The 21404-nt window shown below is 43.9% G+C and overlaps 1 protein-coding gene across 1 annotated transcript in view; it reads right to left on the reverse strand.

Moving 5' to 3' along the window:
- The window catches only part of rhobtb3 (Rho related BTB domain containing 3), a 130037-nt gene that overhangs the window by 3179 nt on the left and 105454 nt on the right, over positions 1-21404 (reverse strand). The window contains exons 10-11 of the mRNA XM_078214766.1: positions 12515-12681; positions 95-191 (exon numbers count right to left, since the gene is read on the reverse strand). Coding sequence (XP_078070892.1) covers positions 95-191; positions 12515-12681 — 264 coding nt within the window. The remainder of the gene's footprint in view (positions 1-94; positions 192-12514; positions 12682-21404) is intronic.

Below are 21404 nucleotides of genomic sequence, written 5' to 3' on the forward strand. Positions count from 1 at the left end.
AGAACATTTTGAGCTATATTACCAGAAGGGAGAAAATCTTAATGAACCTTGTAAAATTGTTTGTTTGCTTTAGCAACAATAGTGTATATCTTACCAGAAAGCTCTTGAAATTCCAGCTTCTGACTGAAGATGAGGTAGTTGCTGGCAATGAAATGCAGTAACCAGGTCGACAATCTTGTGGCATTGTGGAACTGAAAATAAAAGTATTCCAAGTTAAAATGCACACAACACCAATGATCTCCCATTACATTCCTGAGATGGCAACAGAGTGAAATTTGGCAGAGATCAATCTGGACTGATCTGTAGTTATTCCGTGCCTTGGGGGACACGGGAGGTAACAGTCACAGCAGCATGAAGAGAAGCCATTACAAGTGATACTCTTGATTAAAATTAGATCACTGGGAATGAAATGAGGAGATAGCAGTTCCATCCAGCTGGGTGATATTGGAAAAGCATTAGAGGAAGATAGTATGGTCTACAGTGTCAATGCTGCAGACAGGTTGAGAAGGATGAGGAGAATGTTTGTCTTTGTCATAGTCATATAGCATATCATTTGTGACTTTGACAAGAGCCATTTCAATACCGTGGTGAGGGTACTAATCCGATTGGCAGGATTCAAACATAGATTTCCGGGAAAGGTGGGCCATATGTTGTGAGATAAGACACATTCACAGACCTTGAAGAGGAAAGGGAGATGGGAGCCAGGATTTTGCGGCCGGCCCTTCCCACCCGGCAGCTTATTACAATCCCACTGAACTAAATGGAGATTAAACTGGCTCACCATATCCACCGAGGGAGGGGGAGTGGTGCACTGCAGTGGGGCCATAAAATCCTGGCTGGGGTGAGAGTTTGGATGAACAATGGGGGATGGGGCTGGTATTTGAGCACAGAGTTGATGACAACAGAATTAAAGATGACATGAGAAGAGAGATAGTTAACAATATCAGCTAATATGGGACCAGGAGAGGAAGTTGGTTGGTCAGCTGTTCAGTGGAAACATTGACTAAGGAGCATCTCATGATGAGATGAGCTCAGAAAGGGCATGAGGGAGGTAGAAATGAAATTGAAGAAAGATGTAAGCTCAGGACTTGGGCAGGGGGAAATTCAGAAGAAATCTGGCCTTGTGGGCTAGTACAGTTTTAACAACACCAGGTTAAAGTCCAACAGGTTTATTTGGTAGCAAATACCATTAACTTTCGAAGCGTGCTCCTTCGTCAGATGGAGTGGAAATCTGCTCTCAAACAGGGCACAGAGACACAAAATCAAGTTACAGAATACTGATTAGAATGCGAATCCCTATAGCCAACCAGGAAACGCTGCAGGAAAAGATGTCCCGAGCCATGGTACATTGGGGAAACCATGCAGATGCTACGACAACGGATGAATGAACACCACTCGACAATCACCAGGCAAGACTGTTCTCTTCCTGTGGGGGAGCACTTCAGCGGTCACGGGCATTCAGCCTCTGATCTTCGGGTAAGCGTTCTCCAAGGCGGCCTTCACGACACACGACAGCGCAGAGTCGCTGAGCAGAAACTGATAGCCAAGTTCCGCACACATGAGGACGGCCTAAACCGGGATGTTGGATTTATGTCGCACTATCAGTAACCCCCACAGCTTGCCTCCTGGACTTGCAGAATCTCACTGGCTGTCCTGTCTGGAGACAATACACATCTCTTTAACCTGTGCTTAATGCTCCCTCCATTCACATTGTCTGTATCTTTAAGACCTGGTTGGCTGTAGAGATTCGCATTCTAATCAGTATTCTGTAACTTGATTTTGTGTCTCTGTGCCCTATTTGAGAGCAGATTTCCATTCCATCTGATGAAGGAGCAGCGCTTCGAAAGTTAATGGTATTTGCTACCAAATAAACCTGTTGGACGTTAACCTGGTGTTGTTAAAACTCTTACTGTTTTTACCCCAGTCCAACGCCACATCTTGTGGGCTGGTGGCAGAGGAATGTGACAGAGGCAGTTGATTGGACTGTCTCAAACTTTGTGACAAGTCCAGGAGCTCCTCACATTTAGTGTTGGTGGTTGTGAAGGGGGGGTGGGGGGGGGGGGGGGGGGTGGGTGGTGGGGGGGGGGTTCAAGGAGAGAAGTTTAAGAAGATACCTTGCAGCAGAAAAAATAAATGATGTTTATCTTTGCATTGTGGATTGCAGGATGAATCTGGAATAATGAGTTGATCCAGCTAGAACTGGTGGTGGATGGCCAAACTTCTTGGGTGGAATTTTCCGGTCGCGCTGGTCTAAAAGCTGGAAATTCCTGCCCGACCGTCAATGGCGTTTCACATTCTCCGCAATCCGCCCACTAAAATTCCAGTGGTGGGCGGGATGGGAGAATTCTGGCCCTTGTCCGCCATATCCTTTCAAATCTGCATCCTTCGGACCTAAGGGAACAGAGATGAGGAGCCTATCGGGAGAATGGATGAGAGAGAGTAATATTTTTACTGGGGACTAGAATATCAAAGGTGGAGGTGAGGGTATGATTTGGTAAATCAGTAGCTACAGAAACGTTGAGGTGAGCAGAGGACGAAAGGTTAGATAGTTGTGATTTTGAAAGTTATTGTTAGTAAATTGGGGAATAGATTCTTATCCAGGACAGATGTCAAAAGAGGTAAACTTGAGACATGTTTGGAGAATTAAGCACGGAAGTGATCAGAGATGGCATCATGGGTCATTATTGATTATTATTGTGTCTCATATATATTTAATCTGCATGTAAAATCAAGTGTCTCAGACTTTGAAAAAATACATACAGAAGTACAAATAAAATTCATAGCTATACTTTCATTTTTTTTAATAACGCAATCTAGTAAATCATGCATTGCTGCACTGCTACATAATTAATTTAATATCTTAATCTTCTTTCTGCTTTCATTCTATAACTTCAGTTATGTCATATGTCTTTAATTCTATTTTTGAATTAAGATGTGAGCCCCTACTTCAGCCCATGACCGGTTATGATTACCTGCTTTGCCTTTTCATTCAGCATTATCATTAACATGGTCTAAAACATAAATCTCTTTCTCCTGTCATCCTGTTATTCCTACTCTTTATTCTCACATACATAATTAGTTGAGAACTCAGTCAACCATGACTTCTGTTGAAACGACCGTGTGCATGAGAAAATATTGCTTGATTTATTTCTCTGGCTCTCTGATCAATTTCACAATGTTTATTTATACAAGGTTAAGTGGTTCCAAGGGCTCCTATTATGGTTGCTCCTATTAAACTTTGAAGGGTCTGGGCGATTGACACGCTGCTATATAATGCATTTTTTTCAACATAGTAGAAAGGCATGAATGAATTACTTTTAAAAAACTTTTTGTTACACATTTTACTATAACTACAGGATTTATTGATTCTACACAGTGTATAGTGAGTCATTGGGCAAGGAAGTGCCATAGCTTTCATAGGGTTATGAGGGGCTGTGAGAGTAGGTGGATGGGGCACAGTGGCATAAGGTGGGTGGAGGGCATGAGGTAGCATGGAGGTTGCATGGGGAGTGTGAGAGGAGTGAAGGAGTTTGAGGGTGAAGACTGGAGAACATTCATGTATTTATTTAACTGGGGTGAAGTGGCACAGCAGCCAGCAGGCCTTGGCAGCCAGTATTCCCCGAGCTGCCTGCCTGTTTGACAGGCTTGACTCCAGCCCACACCTGCCCCACGGCCACTGGCCCCACTATAATAAATAGCTGGTTTTACCAGGCTCTGACTGTAGCCTGGAGTGTTGCTGGTATTGAATGTGCATGGTGAAGTTGGGTGTAAGAAGGAGTTGTAGTTTGTGAAGATATATAATAAAGTAGAATGTTTGATCTGACCAATGAATGAGACCTAGTTATCAATAATCTTGGGATCTAGCATGCTCAAATAGACTTTCTAAGAGAAAATTATTGTCGCACTGTTGCAAAAATATTAATAGTTTCATGCATTGTTTCAATTTTGCTGCTTGGATTCTTTGGATTCAATGGATTATTTTTCTTGGCAACATTTATTATTCTATGTTGCTGCTGTTGTGTAAATTGTACCACGTAAGCAGTGCGAATTGGTGAATGTACACTATGATTTAACTGAGAAATATATGTTCACGTGGGGCCAGCAAATGTAGGTGCATTGAATCCTGAGGTATTTTGGATAAGTCCACAATTGCTGTGGGGGTGTTGTTATAGACTGACTCCTCCACTGGTATTTGGAGTACCAGTCCTATAGGGAATCTTTTCTACGTAGCTCAAGAGAATCGCTGAAGTAAGCTGCCACTCACAGAATGCATTTCAGTCTGTGACACCCAATATTTATTTTTATGATCAACAACAAGGCAGGTACAATAAAACTAGCCTGGAGAAGAAATTCCTGCTCAAAAGAAAAAAAGTTGATGATAGGAGCATTCCAACTGCCATAGAATCATAGAATCTCTACAGTGCAGAAGGAGGCCATTTGGCCCATCAAGCCTTCACCGACAACAATCTCATGCAGGCCATATCCCCGTAATCCCACAGATTTACCCTGCTAATCTTCTGACACTGAGGGGCAATTTAGCATAGCCAATCCACCTAACCTGCACACATTTTGACTGGGAGGAAACTGGTGCACCTGGAGGAAACCCACACAGACACGGGGAGAACATGCAAACACCACACAAGACAGTCACCCAAGGTCGGAATTGAATCCAGGTCCCTGGTGCTGTGAGGCAGCAGTGCTAACCACTGTGCTACCATGTTGCGCTGGTGCCAGGTTAGGACCGAATTCAGATTCAGGCCTCATGACCATCCATCCAGTAAGCTGCAGATGTTGAATAAACATCCCATTGCCACTGGCCAGCTCCAGAAACACAATATTGGGCAGGGAGGAGATGATTCACCAGCAGGTAGGTGGATAAATCAGGGAGAGGAACCAATCTTAGAGGGCTGAGTGTGCCTAGGGTAGGAGTAATTCACATTACTCTTGTGGAGCTTGGAGGTGTAATCCTTTTTCTCCCAACTCTATCAAAATAATTTTGCACTCACTGTTTATCTAGCACATACTTCTTTCTTTTATGGAGATACACTACACAATTTGGAAGAGGAACAGGTGGAATTTGCTACTTCAGTGGGAGAACAAACCTCCCATGATTGGATTGCCTGCCAGTTATACACCCTACCCAAATTTGAAGTCAATATTTTACCCCATTTTCGCAGAAGAAGAAGCCTGCAATCTTTCCATTCTCGTGTCTAGCTATTTCTTAAATCCATTTTATGTCAATTAACATCTAATGAAGGGAATGTTCTCACCTGAAACATGAACGTATTTTTACCTGTTGGAGTCAAATGATGAATTCAATATCGCCTGTCTTTATTTCATATCTCCACTATTTGTTGCTTCAAGAAGTATTGTTGGTAACAAACCACAGATATCCAATGTCCCAATACAAACTACATGAAATATTAATATGTTTATTATGCAACACAACAGCAGGGATGTTTTGGATGCACCCATCATCCTGGGATCTGAAGTTACACACACCCATCACTTGTACTCATGTATCTGCTGATATCTTCTCACACTTTGCTGTCAGGCTCTCGCCAATTTTTAGGGGATAGTCTAAAGAGTTTGTGTTCCTACCATGTGACAACATATAGAGAATTCTGGTCTGTTTCTCTCCTATTTTCCACCTTTGGTGGGATGCAAGTGTCAAATTTCTCAATATGAACACTGAAGCCAAGGCTCTGTGCCATGAGTATAACCTTTAAAATGATCTCTTTAGTCTCTCTCAGTCTCTGCCATTATTATGGTCTTCAGCCAAATATTTCAAATATTTTTGTCATTGCAATATCCCCAAAATAGATAAAGCCTTGGCAGTTCTTGCCTACATTATATGGACTTTGCTTTAAAAATTACAGGATATTCCAAAGCTGTCACTTATCATAAATAATGATCATGAATCCCAGACAAAACCAAAATGTCTTAGATAATTGAAATTCTGAAATGAAAACAGAAAATACTGGGAATATTTGAAAATATTTGGGAGATGGGACCATTTCCTGATATTTTAACATTCATTTACGAGATGTGGGCGTTGCTGACTAGACCAGCATTTATTGCTTATCCCCAGTCCCCCTTCAGAAGGTCGTGGTGAGCTACTTTCTTGAACTGCTGCAGTCTCTGAGGTTTGGGTGCACCCACAATGCTGTTAAGGTGGGAGTTACAGGATTTTGACACAACAACAGTGAAGGAATGCCAATTTATTTCTTGGAGGGGACTTCCAGTAGATGAAGTTCTCAGATATCTGCTGATCTTGTCCTTCTAGATGGTTTGGGAGATGCTGTCTAAGGAATCTTGCTGAGTTCGTGCAGCGTATCTTGTAGACGGTTTTGCTTATTCATTATTATCCCAAGTAGGCTTACATTAACACTGCAATGAAGGTACTGTGAAAATCCCATAGTCGCCACACTCCGGCGCCTGTTCAGGTACACTGAAAGAGAATTTAGCATGCCAACGTGCCTAACCAGTACGTCTTTCGGACTGATGGGACACATCGGTCACTGTTCATCAATGATGAAGGGATTGAATGCTTGTGGCAGGGATAGCAATCAAGCGGGTTGCTTTGTCCTGGTTGAAATCAAGCATCTTGAGTGTGGTTGGAAATGAAGTCAGGTGTAGAGTATTCCATCACACTCCTGACTTGTGCCTTGTAGATGGTGATCAGCCTTTGGGGGTGGGGGGGAGGGTGCGGGGGTTAGGAGGTGAGTTACTCACCACAGAATTCCTAGCCTCTGACCTGCTCTGGTAGCCACAGTAGTTATATGGTTAGTCCAGTTCAGTTTCTGATCAATGGTAACCCCCAGGATGTTGAGAGTGGGGATTCAGCGATAGTAACACCATTGAATGTCAACAGGCAATGGTTACATCCTCTCTTGTTGGAGATGGTTGATGCCAGGCACTTGTGTGGCACAAATGATATTTGCCACCTGTCAGCCCAGGCCTGGCTATTGTCCAGATCGTGTTGTAATTGCACATGAACTGCTTCAGTATCTGAGGAATCATGAATGGTGCTGAACCTTGTGCAATCATCAGCGAACATCCCAACATCTGACCATATGATGGATGGAAGTTCATTGATGGAGCAGCTGAAGATGGTTACACCTAGGACACTACACTGAGGAACTCCTGCAGTGATGTCCTGGAGCGAGATTAACCTCAAACAGCCACAACCATCGTCCTTTGTGCCAGGTATGACTCCAACCAGTGGAGAGTTTTTCTCCTGATTCCCATTGACTCCAGTTTTGCTAAGGTTACTTGATGCCACACTCAGTCTAATGCTGCCTTGATGTCAAGTGCACTCACTGTCATCTCTCCTGGAATTCAGCTGTTTTGTTCATGTTTGAAGCAAGGCTGAAATGAGGTTATGAGCTGGATGACCCTGGCGGAACCCAATTTGAGTGTCAATGAGCAGGTTATTGCTGAGTAAGTGCTGCTTGATAACACTGTTGATGACCCCTTCCATCACTTTGATGATCAAGAGTAGACTGATGGGGTGGTAACTGGCTAGGTTGGATTGTGTACAAGACATAGCTGAGCAATTTTCCACATTGCCGCTAAATTGGGCGGCACGGTGACACAGTGGTTAGCACTGTTATCTCACAGCTCCAGGGACCCGGGTTTGATTCCCGGCTTGGATCACTGAATGTGCGGAGTATGTATGTTCTCTCCATGTCTGTGTGGGTTTCCTCCGAGTGCTCTGGTTTCTTCCCACAGTCCAAAAGATGTACTGGTTCATTGAATTGGCCATGCTAAATACTCTCTCAGTGTACCTGAACAGGCGCCGGAGTGTGGCGAATAGGGGATTTTCACAGTAATTTCATTGCAGTGTTAATGTAAGCCAACTTGTGACTAATAAATAAACTTTAACATAGATGCCAGTGTCATGGGAACAAATTGGCGAGGGGTGTGGCAATTTCTGGAGCACAGGTCTTCAGGACTGTTGCCAGAATATTGTCAGGGCCGATAGGCTTTGCAGTATCCAGTGCCTCCAACCATTTCTTGATATCACGTGAGTGAATCAAATTGGCTAAAGACTGACATCTGAGATGCTGGGGACCACTGCAGGAGGTCGAGATCGATCATTCACTCGACATGTCTGACTGAAGATTATTGCAAATGTTTGAGCCTTATCTTTTGCACTGATGAGCTGGGCTCCTCAATCATTGAGGATTGGGGTATTTGTGGAACTGCCTCCTTCAGTGAGTTGTTTAATTGCCCACCACCATTCACGACTGGATGTGGTAGGACTGCAGAGCTTTGTTCTGACCCGTTGGTTATGGAATCGCATAGCTCTGTCTATCACTTGTTGTTATGCCATTTGGCACACGAATGCTCATGTGTTGTAGTTTCACTAGGTTGACACCTAATTTTTATCAATGCCTGATGTTGCTCTTGGCATGCCATCCTACACTCTTCATTGATCCAGGGTTGATCCGCTGGCTTGGTAGAGTGCGGATATGCCCAGCCATGAGGTTACAGGTTGCGGCTGAGTACAATTCTGTTGCTGTTAATGGCCCACGATGCCTCATGGATGCTCAGTCTTGAGTTGCTAGATCTGTTTGAAGTCTATTCATTTTAGCAAGGTGGGAGTGCCATGTGGCACATGGAGGGCATCCTCAGTCTCCACAAGGACTGTACGGTGATCACTCCTACTGATACCGTCATTGACAGATGCATCTGTGGCAGACAGATTTGTGAGAATGAGGTCAAGTATATTCTTCCCTCTTGTTGGATCCCTCACCACCTGCAGCAGTCCCAGTCTAGTAGCTATGTCCTTTAGGACCCGCCAGCTCGGTCGGTTGTGGTACGACCAAGCCACTCTTGGTGATGGAAATTGAAATCCCCATCCAGACTACATTCAGCGCCCTTGCCACGCTCAGTGCTTCCTCCAAATGGTGCTCAACATGGAAGAGTACTGATTCATCAGCTGAAGGGGAATGGTACGTGGTAATTAGCAGAAGGTTTCCTTGCCCATGTTTGACCTCGTACCATGAGACTTCATGGGGTCCAGAGGTGATATTGAGGATTCCCAGGGCAACTCCCTCCTGACTGTATACCACTGTGCCACTATCTCCTCCCTGCCGGTGGGACAGAACATGCCCAGGAATGGTGATGGTGGTGTTTGAGACATTATCTGTAAGGTTTGATTCCGTCAGTATGACTATGTCAGGCTGTTGCTTGACTAGCCTGTGAGACAGCTCTCCCAATTTTGGTGCAAGCCCCCAGATGTTAGTAAGGAGAAATTTGCAGGCTCCACAGGGCTGGCTTTGCCATTGTCGTTTCTGGTGCCAAGGTCGATGTCGGGTGGTCCGTCCGGTTTCATTCCTTTTTGTTTTCTTTGTAGTGATTTGATACAATTGAGAGACTTGCTCGGCCATTTCTGAGGGCATTGAAGAATCAACCACATTGCTGCAGGTCTGGCATCACATGTAAGCCAGACCAGGTAAGAATATTAGTAAACCAAATGGGTTTTTAATGACAATCAACAGTGGCTCCTGGTCATCATTAGACTTTTAATTCCAGGTGTTTTATTGAGTTTAAATTCCATCACTGCTATGGTGGGATTCAAACCTGGGTCCACAGAGCATTACCCTGGGTTTCTGGATTACTGGTGTAGTGACAATACCACTGCATCACTGCCTCCTCCTAGGTTGACTGCCTGCCAGCTTGATTTTATAAGAGGCCACCACTTAGCAAAGGCATCTTTGTGATCGCTGTCTGATTTGGGATAATAGTGATTCCCGGATGTGGGAGGTGAATACACCATGACCCACTGCAAAAAAGCCCAGCAGCCTTCACTGTGTTATCAGTGAAGGCGCCACTGAGGGCCAAGCAGCAGATGGTGCAGGGCGAAAATGGCGGCTCCATCAACATCAGGAGAGTGGCAGGAGAATGGGAAAACAGTAGCATTGCCATTTCTGCCAGTTATCATTAAACCTCCTTCAGTTCTCCAGCAGACCTGACCAAACAGTGAGACACAATGGGGGTGGGAGGTAGTCGCTCTGACAAAGGGTCATCTGGACTCAAAACATTGGCTCTACTCTCTCTCCACAGATACTGTCAGACCTGCTGAGATTTTCCAGCATTTTTCTGTTTTTGTTATTATATGGGGGTGGGAGATTACTGTGCGATGTCAGATAAATTGTGTGGTGCAAAAGGTGCTGATAATTATTCAATCGATAACCTCAACTGGCCCCACGCCATGGATGCACTGACATCAGACACAACCCAGCCCAGGGAAAGGGGGACTGGGGCAGGAACCCATCAGAAAACTGGCCTGATACTTTTTTTTTGTATTTTACTTGGCCCACCACCAACACCGCCATCCCCTTCACACCATCTTCAATTGCATGAGAAAATTCAGTTTTACTCTTCACTGACTGACCTGTAGAGTATTTGTAACATTTTCTGCTTTTAAACCTTTAATCACTTGACCCTTACAATTGACGTTCCTAAATCTCCTAACATGTTACATTCTTATAACATGATCCTTTATATGTCAGTTAATTATTACTGATGTGCAAATCTTTATGTCAGGTGGTCTGTCCCTGTACAGTCCTTTCACTGAATCCAGTTTCTGCTCGACAGAATCTTTTTAAATTACTGGAAGAATTTGTATAAAGAGTAGAAACAAGGTATACAGGGAACTGAGACCTGAAACAGAATTTTACAGTGACCCCGCCAGTGTGTTTGCAGGCAGGGGGGCATTGAATTTCCGGGGTGGCCCTCCTACCTGGTTGGACCTGTCTACAACTTTACGGGGAGGGGGGTGAAGCTTGGAGTTGTCAAGAGTGGGGATTGATACAAAAGGATCCAGAGGGGCAATCTTTTCACACAGAGGGTGGTGAGTATCTGGAACAAGCTGCCATAGGTAGTAATAGTAGCAGGTACAATTTTGTCTTTTAAAAAGCATTTAGACAGTTACATGGGTAAGATGGGTATAGAGGGATATGGGCCAAATGCGGGCAATTGGGACTAGCTTAGTGATTAAAACTGGGCGGCATGGGCAGGTTGGGCCAAAGGGCCTGTTTCCATGCCATAAACCTCTATGACCTGCCCTTGCCTGAATTGAGGCCCATATGTGGTCAATTATTGGCCATTTAAGGGCCGCATCCCACCTGGCTGAAATGTTGAGGCTGACTGGATTTTGCGGGCAGGGGAAGCCCGTCAGGTCGCCCTGCTCAAGCCTTGGGCATGCACGAGGTAGGGAGTACCTCCCCGAAGGGCTCCTCTCTCTTCAGGGCCTGTCTCCCATGGCTGCTCATTTCTCAGAGCATCAGCTGGATGCAGAGCCGTCATGATCGGCATCTGATAAATCCTGACCCTGGTTTTAAAAGTGGAGGATTGCGTGCTCAATATGCTTGGGTTCAGCTGGATTATTTCATCAGGAATCTCCTGGTGGTATGGGCAGAGGGCACCAGGTGCTCAATGGGAAGGCCACTGTAGACAAGGTGGACTAAATGACCCCCTTCTGCAACAACAATTCTGTAGGTACAAGATATTCAGGAAAGACAGAGAAGGAACGAAGGGAGGAAAGGTCACAGCTTTGATTCAGGAAAATACCAGCATGCTAGAAAGAGGAAACCATCTTCAGAAGTCAAAGACATATTTGGTTGGAGATAAAAAACAATAAAGGAGCCATTACACTACTTGGTGTATTTTATAGGCCAGAAAATAGTGTGAAGGAGGTAGAGGAGCAGAATTGAAAGGAAATTGCTGAGAGGTACAAGAACCATTCGACAGTGATGAACAGGAGACTTCAGTTATCACAATATTGAAGGGGACAGTGATCATGTAAAAGGCAGGGAAGGAGAGAAATTTGCAAACTTCAGGAGAAATTTCACAATCAATGTTTCCTGTCCAATGAGGAAGGAAGTATTACTGGACTTAGTGCTGGGGAATTAAGGGCGTTAAATGGAGCATGTAAGAATGGTAGCATTTCGGAAATAATGGTATTGTAATGTTTAGATTAGTTATGGAGAAGGAGCAAAATGTATTTCCAGGATGTAGGCGTCGTTGGCATGGCGTGTAAATGGCACAGATGCAAAATCGCCCATTTTGCATCCCCATCCAATTTCCATGCCATGGTTTCGAATGATCTGGTAAGTTCTGTAAGCACAAAATTACCAATTTTCTGTGAAACTGATGGTGTTTAAACTAAATTAATGGATAAAAGTTTCAGTACAAAATGACTTTGAAGTATCAAAGACACACTATTACAGATGTTTGTCTTATATATCATCACCGGCCTTATTACACATAATTGGTACACATGTGAGATTTCGTTCAGAACATGTTTTTCTAACTACTTTGCTTATTAATCAACTGAAACCACCTGAATCGGGCTAGCAAATTCAAATGCTGTTAGGTTCCTATGGAACCTTTTTTAAATTCATTTATGGGATGTGGGCCACTTCCATAATTCATTTTCAAATGGACTATAATGCACTATACATGACAGAGACACATTTCAGTTCCCTAAATATAGGCTTACCTTGGCTTTGTTATACAAGTTGACAATGCTGAGGTTGGTTGATACAAGTTCTCTACTAGGCATGCTCTGTAACTGCGTGACAATGTATGATTCACATATCTGCTGTAGTCTATGTATTTGGTACATTTCTGCGCATATTAACAGAGCCATGGCTTGGAGAATGCTGGCTGGAAAAAGAAAGTTACACAAATAAAGGACATTTTACTAGAAATGCTAATAAGCATGATAGTAATGTTTGTCGACTTTCTGAGACATCCACCATTCTCTTGACACTTTTGTCAGGCAAAAGTTCTTATCTTGATCATGTCATATGTCAGTTACTAAGAATGAATGAGTCACAGATGCAAAACGGTGACTTTATTACTTGTCTCTCTCAACTTCCAAGTTTAGAAGTCATTATGGAACTCCAAAAATAGGAGAGTTTCTTTGTGTATTAATTATAACCAAATCACAAACCTGTTTGCTCAAGTTTACAATTTTGAGATATTGTTCAGAAAATAAATCTTTGTCTATGGCGAAAAATGAAAGTCCCTCATAAAGGTATGTTGATATCAAACAAATTAATGCGACTTATACAAATATACAAAATACTGTGGATGCTGGAATCTAAAACAAGAACAAAGAATGCTGGAAAAGCTCAGCAGGTCTGGCAGCATCTGTAAGGAGAGAAAACAGAGTCAATGTTGTGAGTCCATTTGGCTCTTCATCAGAACTGGAATGCAACTTATGCTTATTTTCAATAGTATTGTTGATATGGTCTCACTTATACAACTGAAAATGCAAATGCCTGCAGTCCCAGTAATTATGCTAGGATCACCCAAACTAGGAATCACCATCACTGATTCTGGGAGATACTTTGAGATTGGGGAGATCACTCATTTATGTTTCAGTGGCGGGCACCTGCATCTTTATAAACACATGCAAGGTGCCTGTCTTGCTCAGACAGCACATACAACAGTGATCCCAGCTCCAGGATCCCAGCCTGGATCCAAGATGAGGCTCACATGGGCTTTAGATGGCCTTGTACAGCCTTTCCCATCAGACATGATGCCACTATGCTATACTAGATCTTTTTTTAAACTTCCAATGTAAATTCATCCACTATACTTGAAGAAGGGAATCTAAACCAGGGCTTCTTGGATGTTGAAGGAGATAGAGAATACAATGAATCAGGTCAGGTGAATTCTTAAAGTAAGAACCATACCAAATGCAACAGGATGGGAGGGAAGAGGAAATATACCTTGCAAAGAGAGCATCTGAGAATAGAATTAAAATAAAAGGAAATCCCAAAGTTTCATACCAACATGTAAAAATAAGTGGGTAGTAAGAGGTGGGGCAGGGCCTGTTACAAAGAGGGTGCTATATGATTGGAGGTTCAGGGAAAAGCTAGAATACAAAATGAGTACTTTGAATCAGTGTTTACTAAGGCAGAAGATGATGACAAAATAATTGGTAGAAGCAGAGATGGTAGAGGTAATAAATGAGGTGTACGTTTTTGGACAGGATGTACTGGGAAGGCTGGTTAATTTTAGACTGTAACTCAGAGGGCTAAGGAAAAGAGGAGGAAGGCGGTATTAATCGGGGACTCGATGGTGAAGGGGACAGACAGGCGTTTCTGCGGAGGTAGGCGGGATTCTCGCATGGTGGTCTGCCTCCCTGGGGCCGGGATCCAGGATGTCGCTAGTCGCGTCCCGGAAATCCTGAGGTGGGAGGGAGAGGAGCCTGAGGTAGCGGTACATATTGGTACCGCTGATGTGGGTAGGAAGGGAGAAGGGGTCATGAAAAGGGAGTACAGGGAATTAGGGAGACAGCTGAGAAAGAGGAAAGCAAAGGTAGTAATCTCAGGATTACTGCCTGTGCCACGGGAAGGTGAGGGCAGGAATGGAGTGAGGTGGAAGATGAATGTGTGGCTGAGGGACTGGTGCAGGGGGCAGGGATTCAGGTTCCTGGACCATTGGGACCTCTTTAGGGGCAGGGGTGATCTGTATACAAAAAACGGGTGGAACTTGAATCACACGGGGACCAATATCCTGGCCGGTAGGTTGGCTAAGGCTACTGGGGAGAATTTAAACTAGATAGGTTGGGGGGAGGGGAGCTAGAAGAGTTGACTAGGATCAAGGAACTAATTGATGGGGGGGAGGATGCAGGGGTAAGGGGAATTACAAAATTAATGGTAGAGGAGAGGGTGCAAGTGAATGAAGGCGGTAATTTAGATAAGGGAGTAGAGGGAGAGGGTGTTCGCGACTCATCAAAGCGGGTCCAGATAAAAGCTGGAATAAGGACACTTTGCCTGAATGCACGAAGCATTCGGAACAAGGTAAATGAGTTGATGGTGCAAATCAGCACAAGTGGGTACGATCTAGTGGCCATTACAGAAACGTGGCTGAAAGGTGACCAGGACTGGGAGATGAATATCCAGGGGTATCAGGCGTTTAGGAAGAATAGACAGGAAGGAAAAGGTGGTGGGGTCGCGCTATTAATAAGAGATAATATCAGGGTAGTACTGAGGGATGACATAGGCTCTGAGGAACAAAACGTGGAATCATTATGGGTAGAGATGAGGAATAGTAGAGGGAGAAAGACACTAGTAGGTGTGGTATATAGGCCCCCGAATAATAATGTTGAGGTAGGGAGGGCTATAAACAAGCAGATAAGGGATGCGTGTAAAAACGGAACGGCAATAATCATGGGGGACTTCAACATGCACATTGACTGGCAGACTCAAGTCGGTAAGGGTGGAATGGAGGAAGAGTTCTTAGAATGCTGTCGGGATAGTTTCCTTGAACAGCATGTTACGGAACCGACGAGGGAACGAGCTATTTTGGATCTGGTATTGTGTAACGAGGTAGGTAGAATTAAGGATCTTATTGTGAAGGACCCTCTTGGGTCTAGTGACCACAATATGGTCGAATTTCTGATTCAGATGGAAGAGGAGAAAGTTTGGTCCCAAACCAGTGTCCTCTGTTTGAACAGAGGGAAATATGATAGGATGAGGGATGAATTGGCAAAGGTAGACTGGGAGAGCAGGCTGGCAGGTAGGATAGCTGAGGAACAGTGGAGGATTTTTAAGGAGATCCTTTTCAGTTCTCAGCAAAAATATATTCCAGCAAAAAACAAGGATTGTAAGAAAAGGGAGAACCAGCCGTGGATAACGAAGGAAATAAAGGAGAGTATTAAAATAAAAACAGCTGCGTACAGAGTGGCCAAAAATAGTGGAGAAACAAGTGATTGGGAAAAATTTAAGAAACAACAAAGAGAGACTAAGAAAGCGATAAAGAAAGGAAGGATAGACTATGAAGCTAGGCTAGCAATTAATATAAAAAATGATAGTAAAAGTTTTTATAAATATATAAAAAGGAATAGAGTGGCGAGAGTGAATGTTGGACCCTTGGATGACGAGAGGGGGGAGTTAATAGTGGGAAATGAGGATATGGCTGAGTCTTTAAATAAGTTTTTTGTGTCGGTCTTCACGGTGGAGGACACAAATAGTTTGCCAAATATTAACGATAGAGGGTTGGCAGCAGGAGAAATACTTAATACAATTAATGTTACCAGAGAGGCAGTGCTGGGTAGACTAATGGGACTGAAGGTGGACAAGTCCCCGGGTCCGGATGGAATGCATCCCAGGGTATTGAAAGAAATGTCAGAGGTAATAGTGGATGCGTTAGTGATTATTTATCAAAACTCGTTGCATTCTGGGGTAGTGCCGGTTGATTGGAAAACGGCTAATGTTACGCCGCTGTTTAAAAAAGGAAGGAGACAAAAGGCGGGTAACTATAGGCCGGTCAGCTTAACATCTGTAGTAGGGAAAATACTGGAATCCATTATTAAAGAGGAGATAGCAGGGCATCTGGATAGAAATGGTTCGATCAATCAGACGCAGCATGGATTCATGAGGGGAAAGTTGTGCTTGACGAACATGTTGGATTTTTATGAAGATGTGACTAGGGCGGTTGATGGAGGAGAACCGGTGGATGCGGTGTTTTTGGATTTCCAAAAGGCGTTTGATAAGGTGCCCCATAAAAGGCTGCTGAAGAAGATTAGGGCACACGGAGTTGGGGGTAGTGTGTTAAAGTGGATTGGGGACTGGCTATCCGACAGGAAGCAAAGAGTCGGAATAAATGGGTGTTTTTCCGGGTGGAGGAAGGTAACTAGTGGCGTGCCGCAGGGATCGGTACTCGGGCCGCAACTATTTACCATTTATATAGATGATCTGGAGGAGGGGACGGAGTGTAGGGTAACGAAGTTTGCAGACGACACAAAGATAAGTGGAAAAGTGAATCGTGTGGAGGACGGAGAAGATCTGCAGAGAGATTTGGACAGGCTGAGTGAGTGGGCGAGGATATGGCAAATGGAGTATAACGTTGATAAATGCGAGGTTATACACTTTGGAGGAAATAATAACAAATAGAACATAGAACATAGAACATAGAACATTACAGCGCAGAACAGGCCCTTCGGCCCACGATGTTGCACCGACCAGTTAAAAAAAAAAACTGTGACCCTCCAACCTAAACCAATTTCTTTTCGTCCATGAACCTATCTACGGATCTCTTAAACGCCCCCAAACTAGGCGCATTTACTACTGATGCTGGCAGGGCATTCCAATCCCTCACCACCCTCTGGGTAAAGAACCTACCCCTGACATCGGTTCTATAACTACCCCCCCTCAATTTAAAGCCATGCCCCCTCGTGCTGGATTTCTCCATCAGAGGAAAAAGGCTATCACTATCCACCCTATCTAAACCTCTAATCATCTTATATGTTTCAAATGGGATTACTATCTCAATGGAAACAAATTAAAACATGCTACCGTGCAAAGGGACCTGGGGGTCCTTGTGCATGAGACGCAAAAGCCCAGTCTGCAGGTACAACAGGTGATCAAGAAGGCAAATGGGATGTTGGCCTATATTGCGAGGGGGATAGAATATAAAAGCAGGGATGTCTTGATGCACCTGTACAGGGCATTGGTGAGGCCGCAGCTGGAATACTGTGTGCAGTATTGGTCCCCTTATATGAGGAAGGATATATTGGCATTGGAGGGAGTGCAGAGAACGTTCACCAGGTTGATACCGGAGATGAGGGGTTTGGATTATGAGGAGAGGCTGAGGAGATTGGGTTTGTACTCATTGGAGTTTAGAAGGATGAGGGGGGATCTTATGGAGACTTATAAGATAATGCGGGGGCTGGATAGGGTGGAGGCGGAGAGATTCTTTCCACTTAGTAAGGAAGTTAAAACTAGAGGACACAGCCTCAAAATAAAGGGGGGTCGGTTTAAGACAGAGTTGAGGAGGAACTTCTTCTCCCAGAGGGTGGTGAATCTCTGGAATTCTCTGCCCACTGAGGTGGTGGAGGCTACCTCGCTGAATATGTTTAAAGCGCGGATGGATGGATTCCTGATCGGTAAGGGAATTAAGGGTTATGGGGATCAGGCGGGTAAGTGGTACTGATCCACGTCAGATCAGCCATGATCTTATTGAATGGCGGGGCAGGCTCGAGGGGCTAGATGGCCTACTCCTGCTCCTATTTCTTATGTTCTTATGAATGGATAAATTGCCTGGTCCAGGTGCTTTGTCTCCAAGGTTGCGAAAGGAAGTGGGGATGGAGATAGGGGAAAATCTTGCCATAATCTTCCAATCTTCCCCAGACGCAGGAGAAGTGCAACAGGATTGCAGAGGGGCAAATTAGATATCCGTATTCAAGAAAGGGTGTAAGAACATTCCTACTGACAACAAATCGGTCTGTTTAACATCTGTGCCGAGTGAGATTTTAGAAAAAACAAACGGAAAAATAATAAGACACTTGGAGAAGTTTGTGTTACCTTGGGAGAACTAGCAAGGATATGAAAAGGGCAGACTTGAATTTTTGATGAAGTATAAGGTTGATGAAGGGAAAACAATGGATGGTGTCTATTTGGATTTTGAGAAAGCCTTTGGCAAAGTGATACATAAAAGACTTTAACAAAACAGAAGAGTATGGAACAGGAGGGTCAATGTCAGCTTGGAAAACAAACTCGCTTAAATTCAGAAAAATAGTCATGGTATTTTGTTGTTCTTCAGGCTGGAGAGTGATAAACAATGGACCACTGTTTGTTTTTCTTTTAATACAAGTGACTTGGATATTGAAATTCAAAGTAAAATTTCAAAATTCTCCGATGATACCAAACTTGGCGGTGGGGTAGGCACTGAGGGTTATACCAATTGACTACACAACAGGACACAGATAGGCTAGCAGAATGGACAGACAAATGGCAGGTAAATTTAATATAGAGCAGTGAGAAGTGATGCATTTTGACAGAAAAGACAGGGAGAGAAAATAAAATAAATGGATCAATTCTAAAGAATGTGCAGAGACAGAAGAACTTCAGGGTTCATGTGCACACAGCTTTGAAGGTGGCAGTGTTTATTGAGAGAGTAATTAACAAAGCATATGGACTCTTGGGCTTCAAAAGTGGGCCACTGAGCAGGGAAATTATACAACACTTGTATAAAGTTTGGGTTAGGCCAAAATCACTGTAACGTGTCCAGTTCTGGTGACCATATGTTAAGGAGGTGAAGGTCCTGAGAAGGTGCAGGAGGAATTTAACAGGTTGCCTTCCAAGGATGAGGGATTTTAACTGCAAGATTAGGTTGAGGAAGCTGAGGTTGTTCTTCTTGGAGGAAAGAAGACTGAGAGGAAATTTGATAGATGTGTACACGGTCATTATTTATTTTTATTGATTTTTATGGGATGTGGGCATCACTGGCTAGGTCAGCATTTATTGACCATCCCTAATTGCCCCAGAGAAGATGATGATGAGTTGGTTCCCTGAACTGCTGCAATCCCTGTGCTGAAGGTACAGCCACTGTGCTGTTTGGGATGGAGTTCCAGATTTTAACCCAGCAACAGTGAAGGAACAATGATATATTTCCAAATTAGGATGGTGAGTGATGGAGAGGGGAATGTCCAGATGGCAGGTGTTCTTATGTGTCTGCTGCCCTTGTCCTTCTATATGGTAGTGGTCAAGGGTTTGGAAGTTGCTGTCTTAGGAGCCTTGGTGTGTTACTGCAGTACATTTTGTAATTGGTGCGCCCTATTGTCAATGTTCGTCCGTGGTAGAGAGAGTGAATGTTTGTGGAAGGGGTGCCAATCAAGCGGACTGTTTTATCCTTGATGGTGTCAAACTTCAAAAGTGTTGTTATGGCTGCACTCATCCAGGCAAGTGGAGATTACAAAAGGCTTCATTTAGAAAATCTGTTCCCAAAACCTGATGGTACAATGACCAGGGGACAATAATCTAAGGCACAAGAAATGGAAGGAGGGTGTGAGTAAAAAAACATTTTTCCACAGCAAGTGGTAATGACCTGGAACTTCCTGCCTAAAACAGTTGTGGAAGTGGAGATGATGAATGATTTCAAATGGAAATTGTATGAGTACTTGGAGGAAATAAACTTACAGCGTTACAGGGATTAAGTGGAGCAATGCGACTCATTGGATTACTCTGCAGAGTTGTCATGGCCTAAAGACTAAATAGCTCAGAATTTCAGTAAAAGTAAAACCTTTTAAAGGAGTCTCTGCTCTCAACCAAGCCTCATTATGCATGCTTTGCTGAGAGCCCACACTCTTATAAAAGGTTTTACTTACTGACACAGGTGGGGGAAAAGGGAAAACTTTGACTGATTGACAGCTTTTTGATGTTATAATAAGCTATTTTTTCTGTGATCTATTTTGTCAATGGTTCAATGTTCCTTTGCATAAGATTAAGTGGTATCAAGTGCTTACAACTTCTGTTATTGATACTGCTTGATCAATACTTTTATAGGGTTGGAGCAACAGCAGTTCTTGAAAGAATATTATGAATATGTGTGTGTTTTAAGTAGTTAAACACATGCTTTTGTTACATTAGGGTTCACTTGTTCTGTACAGAATATATGTTGGATGAACAGACATGGTAGTGCCATGTGTTAGCATAGGTGATATGAGGGGCCATAAATGTGGGTGGGGGGCATAATTCGGCATGAGTTAGCATGAAGAGTGAGTGGAGGTGTGAGGGCTAGAGGACCTAAAATATAAGCAAACAATAAGGATGGATTCCCAGAGAATTGAGATGAGCTTTTTAATGAGTCTGCCTCAGCGCACGGCTGATCCTGTGGCTGCTTCTGACCTGCACCTGGGGGATGGAGAGGGGGAACATCCCATACGTGCTACCCCAGGGTATAAATTGGGCCTGGCGGGACACTTTTCAGTGAGGGGTGTCTGACAATTGAGGAAATTCCCCAACAAGAGCTACCTGTGTCAAAGACAAAAATCCAGCCCTGTGACTCTAAGTCACTATGCAACCTTTCAAAATATTGCTCTGGCTGAATAATGCAAGTATCATTGATTGCCACGGAACAAAAAAAGTTGTGAAAGTTTCCCAGGTATCACTCATTGTTGGTAGAGTAATCGGCATTGCAGGCAAGCTACACCTTTAGAGAATAGAAATTCTCCCACTGTGGCCACATTTTAAGTGGGGAAGCCCCCAATTAAGGCCCTTAAGTGGTCGCTTAAAGCCTTTTCCCACCCAGCCTCAATTTTCAGGATGGTGGGTGCTAGATAACTCAAAGTGGGAAATAGAAAATCTCTCTATCTTCAAAGCCGGGCAGGAAGGTTGGGGGTGAAGGGTGTGGGGAGGAAGGGTGTCTCCATCAGAAGTCCCCTTCTGACTGGAACTGTCCTCCCCTCAAGGACCAGATGCCTCTATACATCCTTCCTCCCCCACCGGCCTAAACCCAATAGCCCCCATCATATCTCACGACCCCCTTCAGAACCATGCTGAGACAGTGTTCTTGTAAACCGCATAAACAGGGAAGAGGAGAGGGTTTCAATTAAATGGACAGGGGAATGTAGGCTTACAAAAAAGGATATAGTA

The sequence above is a fragment of the Mustelus asterias genome, chromosome 6 (assembly GCF_964213995.1).
Source record: "Mustelus asterias chromosome 6, sMusAst1.hap1.1, whole genome shotgun sequence".
Lineage (NCBI taxonomy): Eukaryota > Metazoa > Chordata > Chondrichthyes > Carcharhiniformes > Triakidae > Mustelus > Mustelus asterias.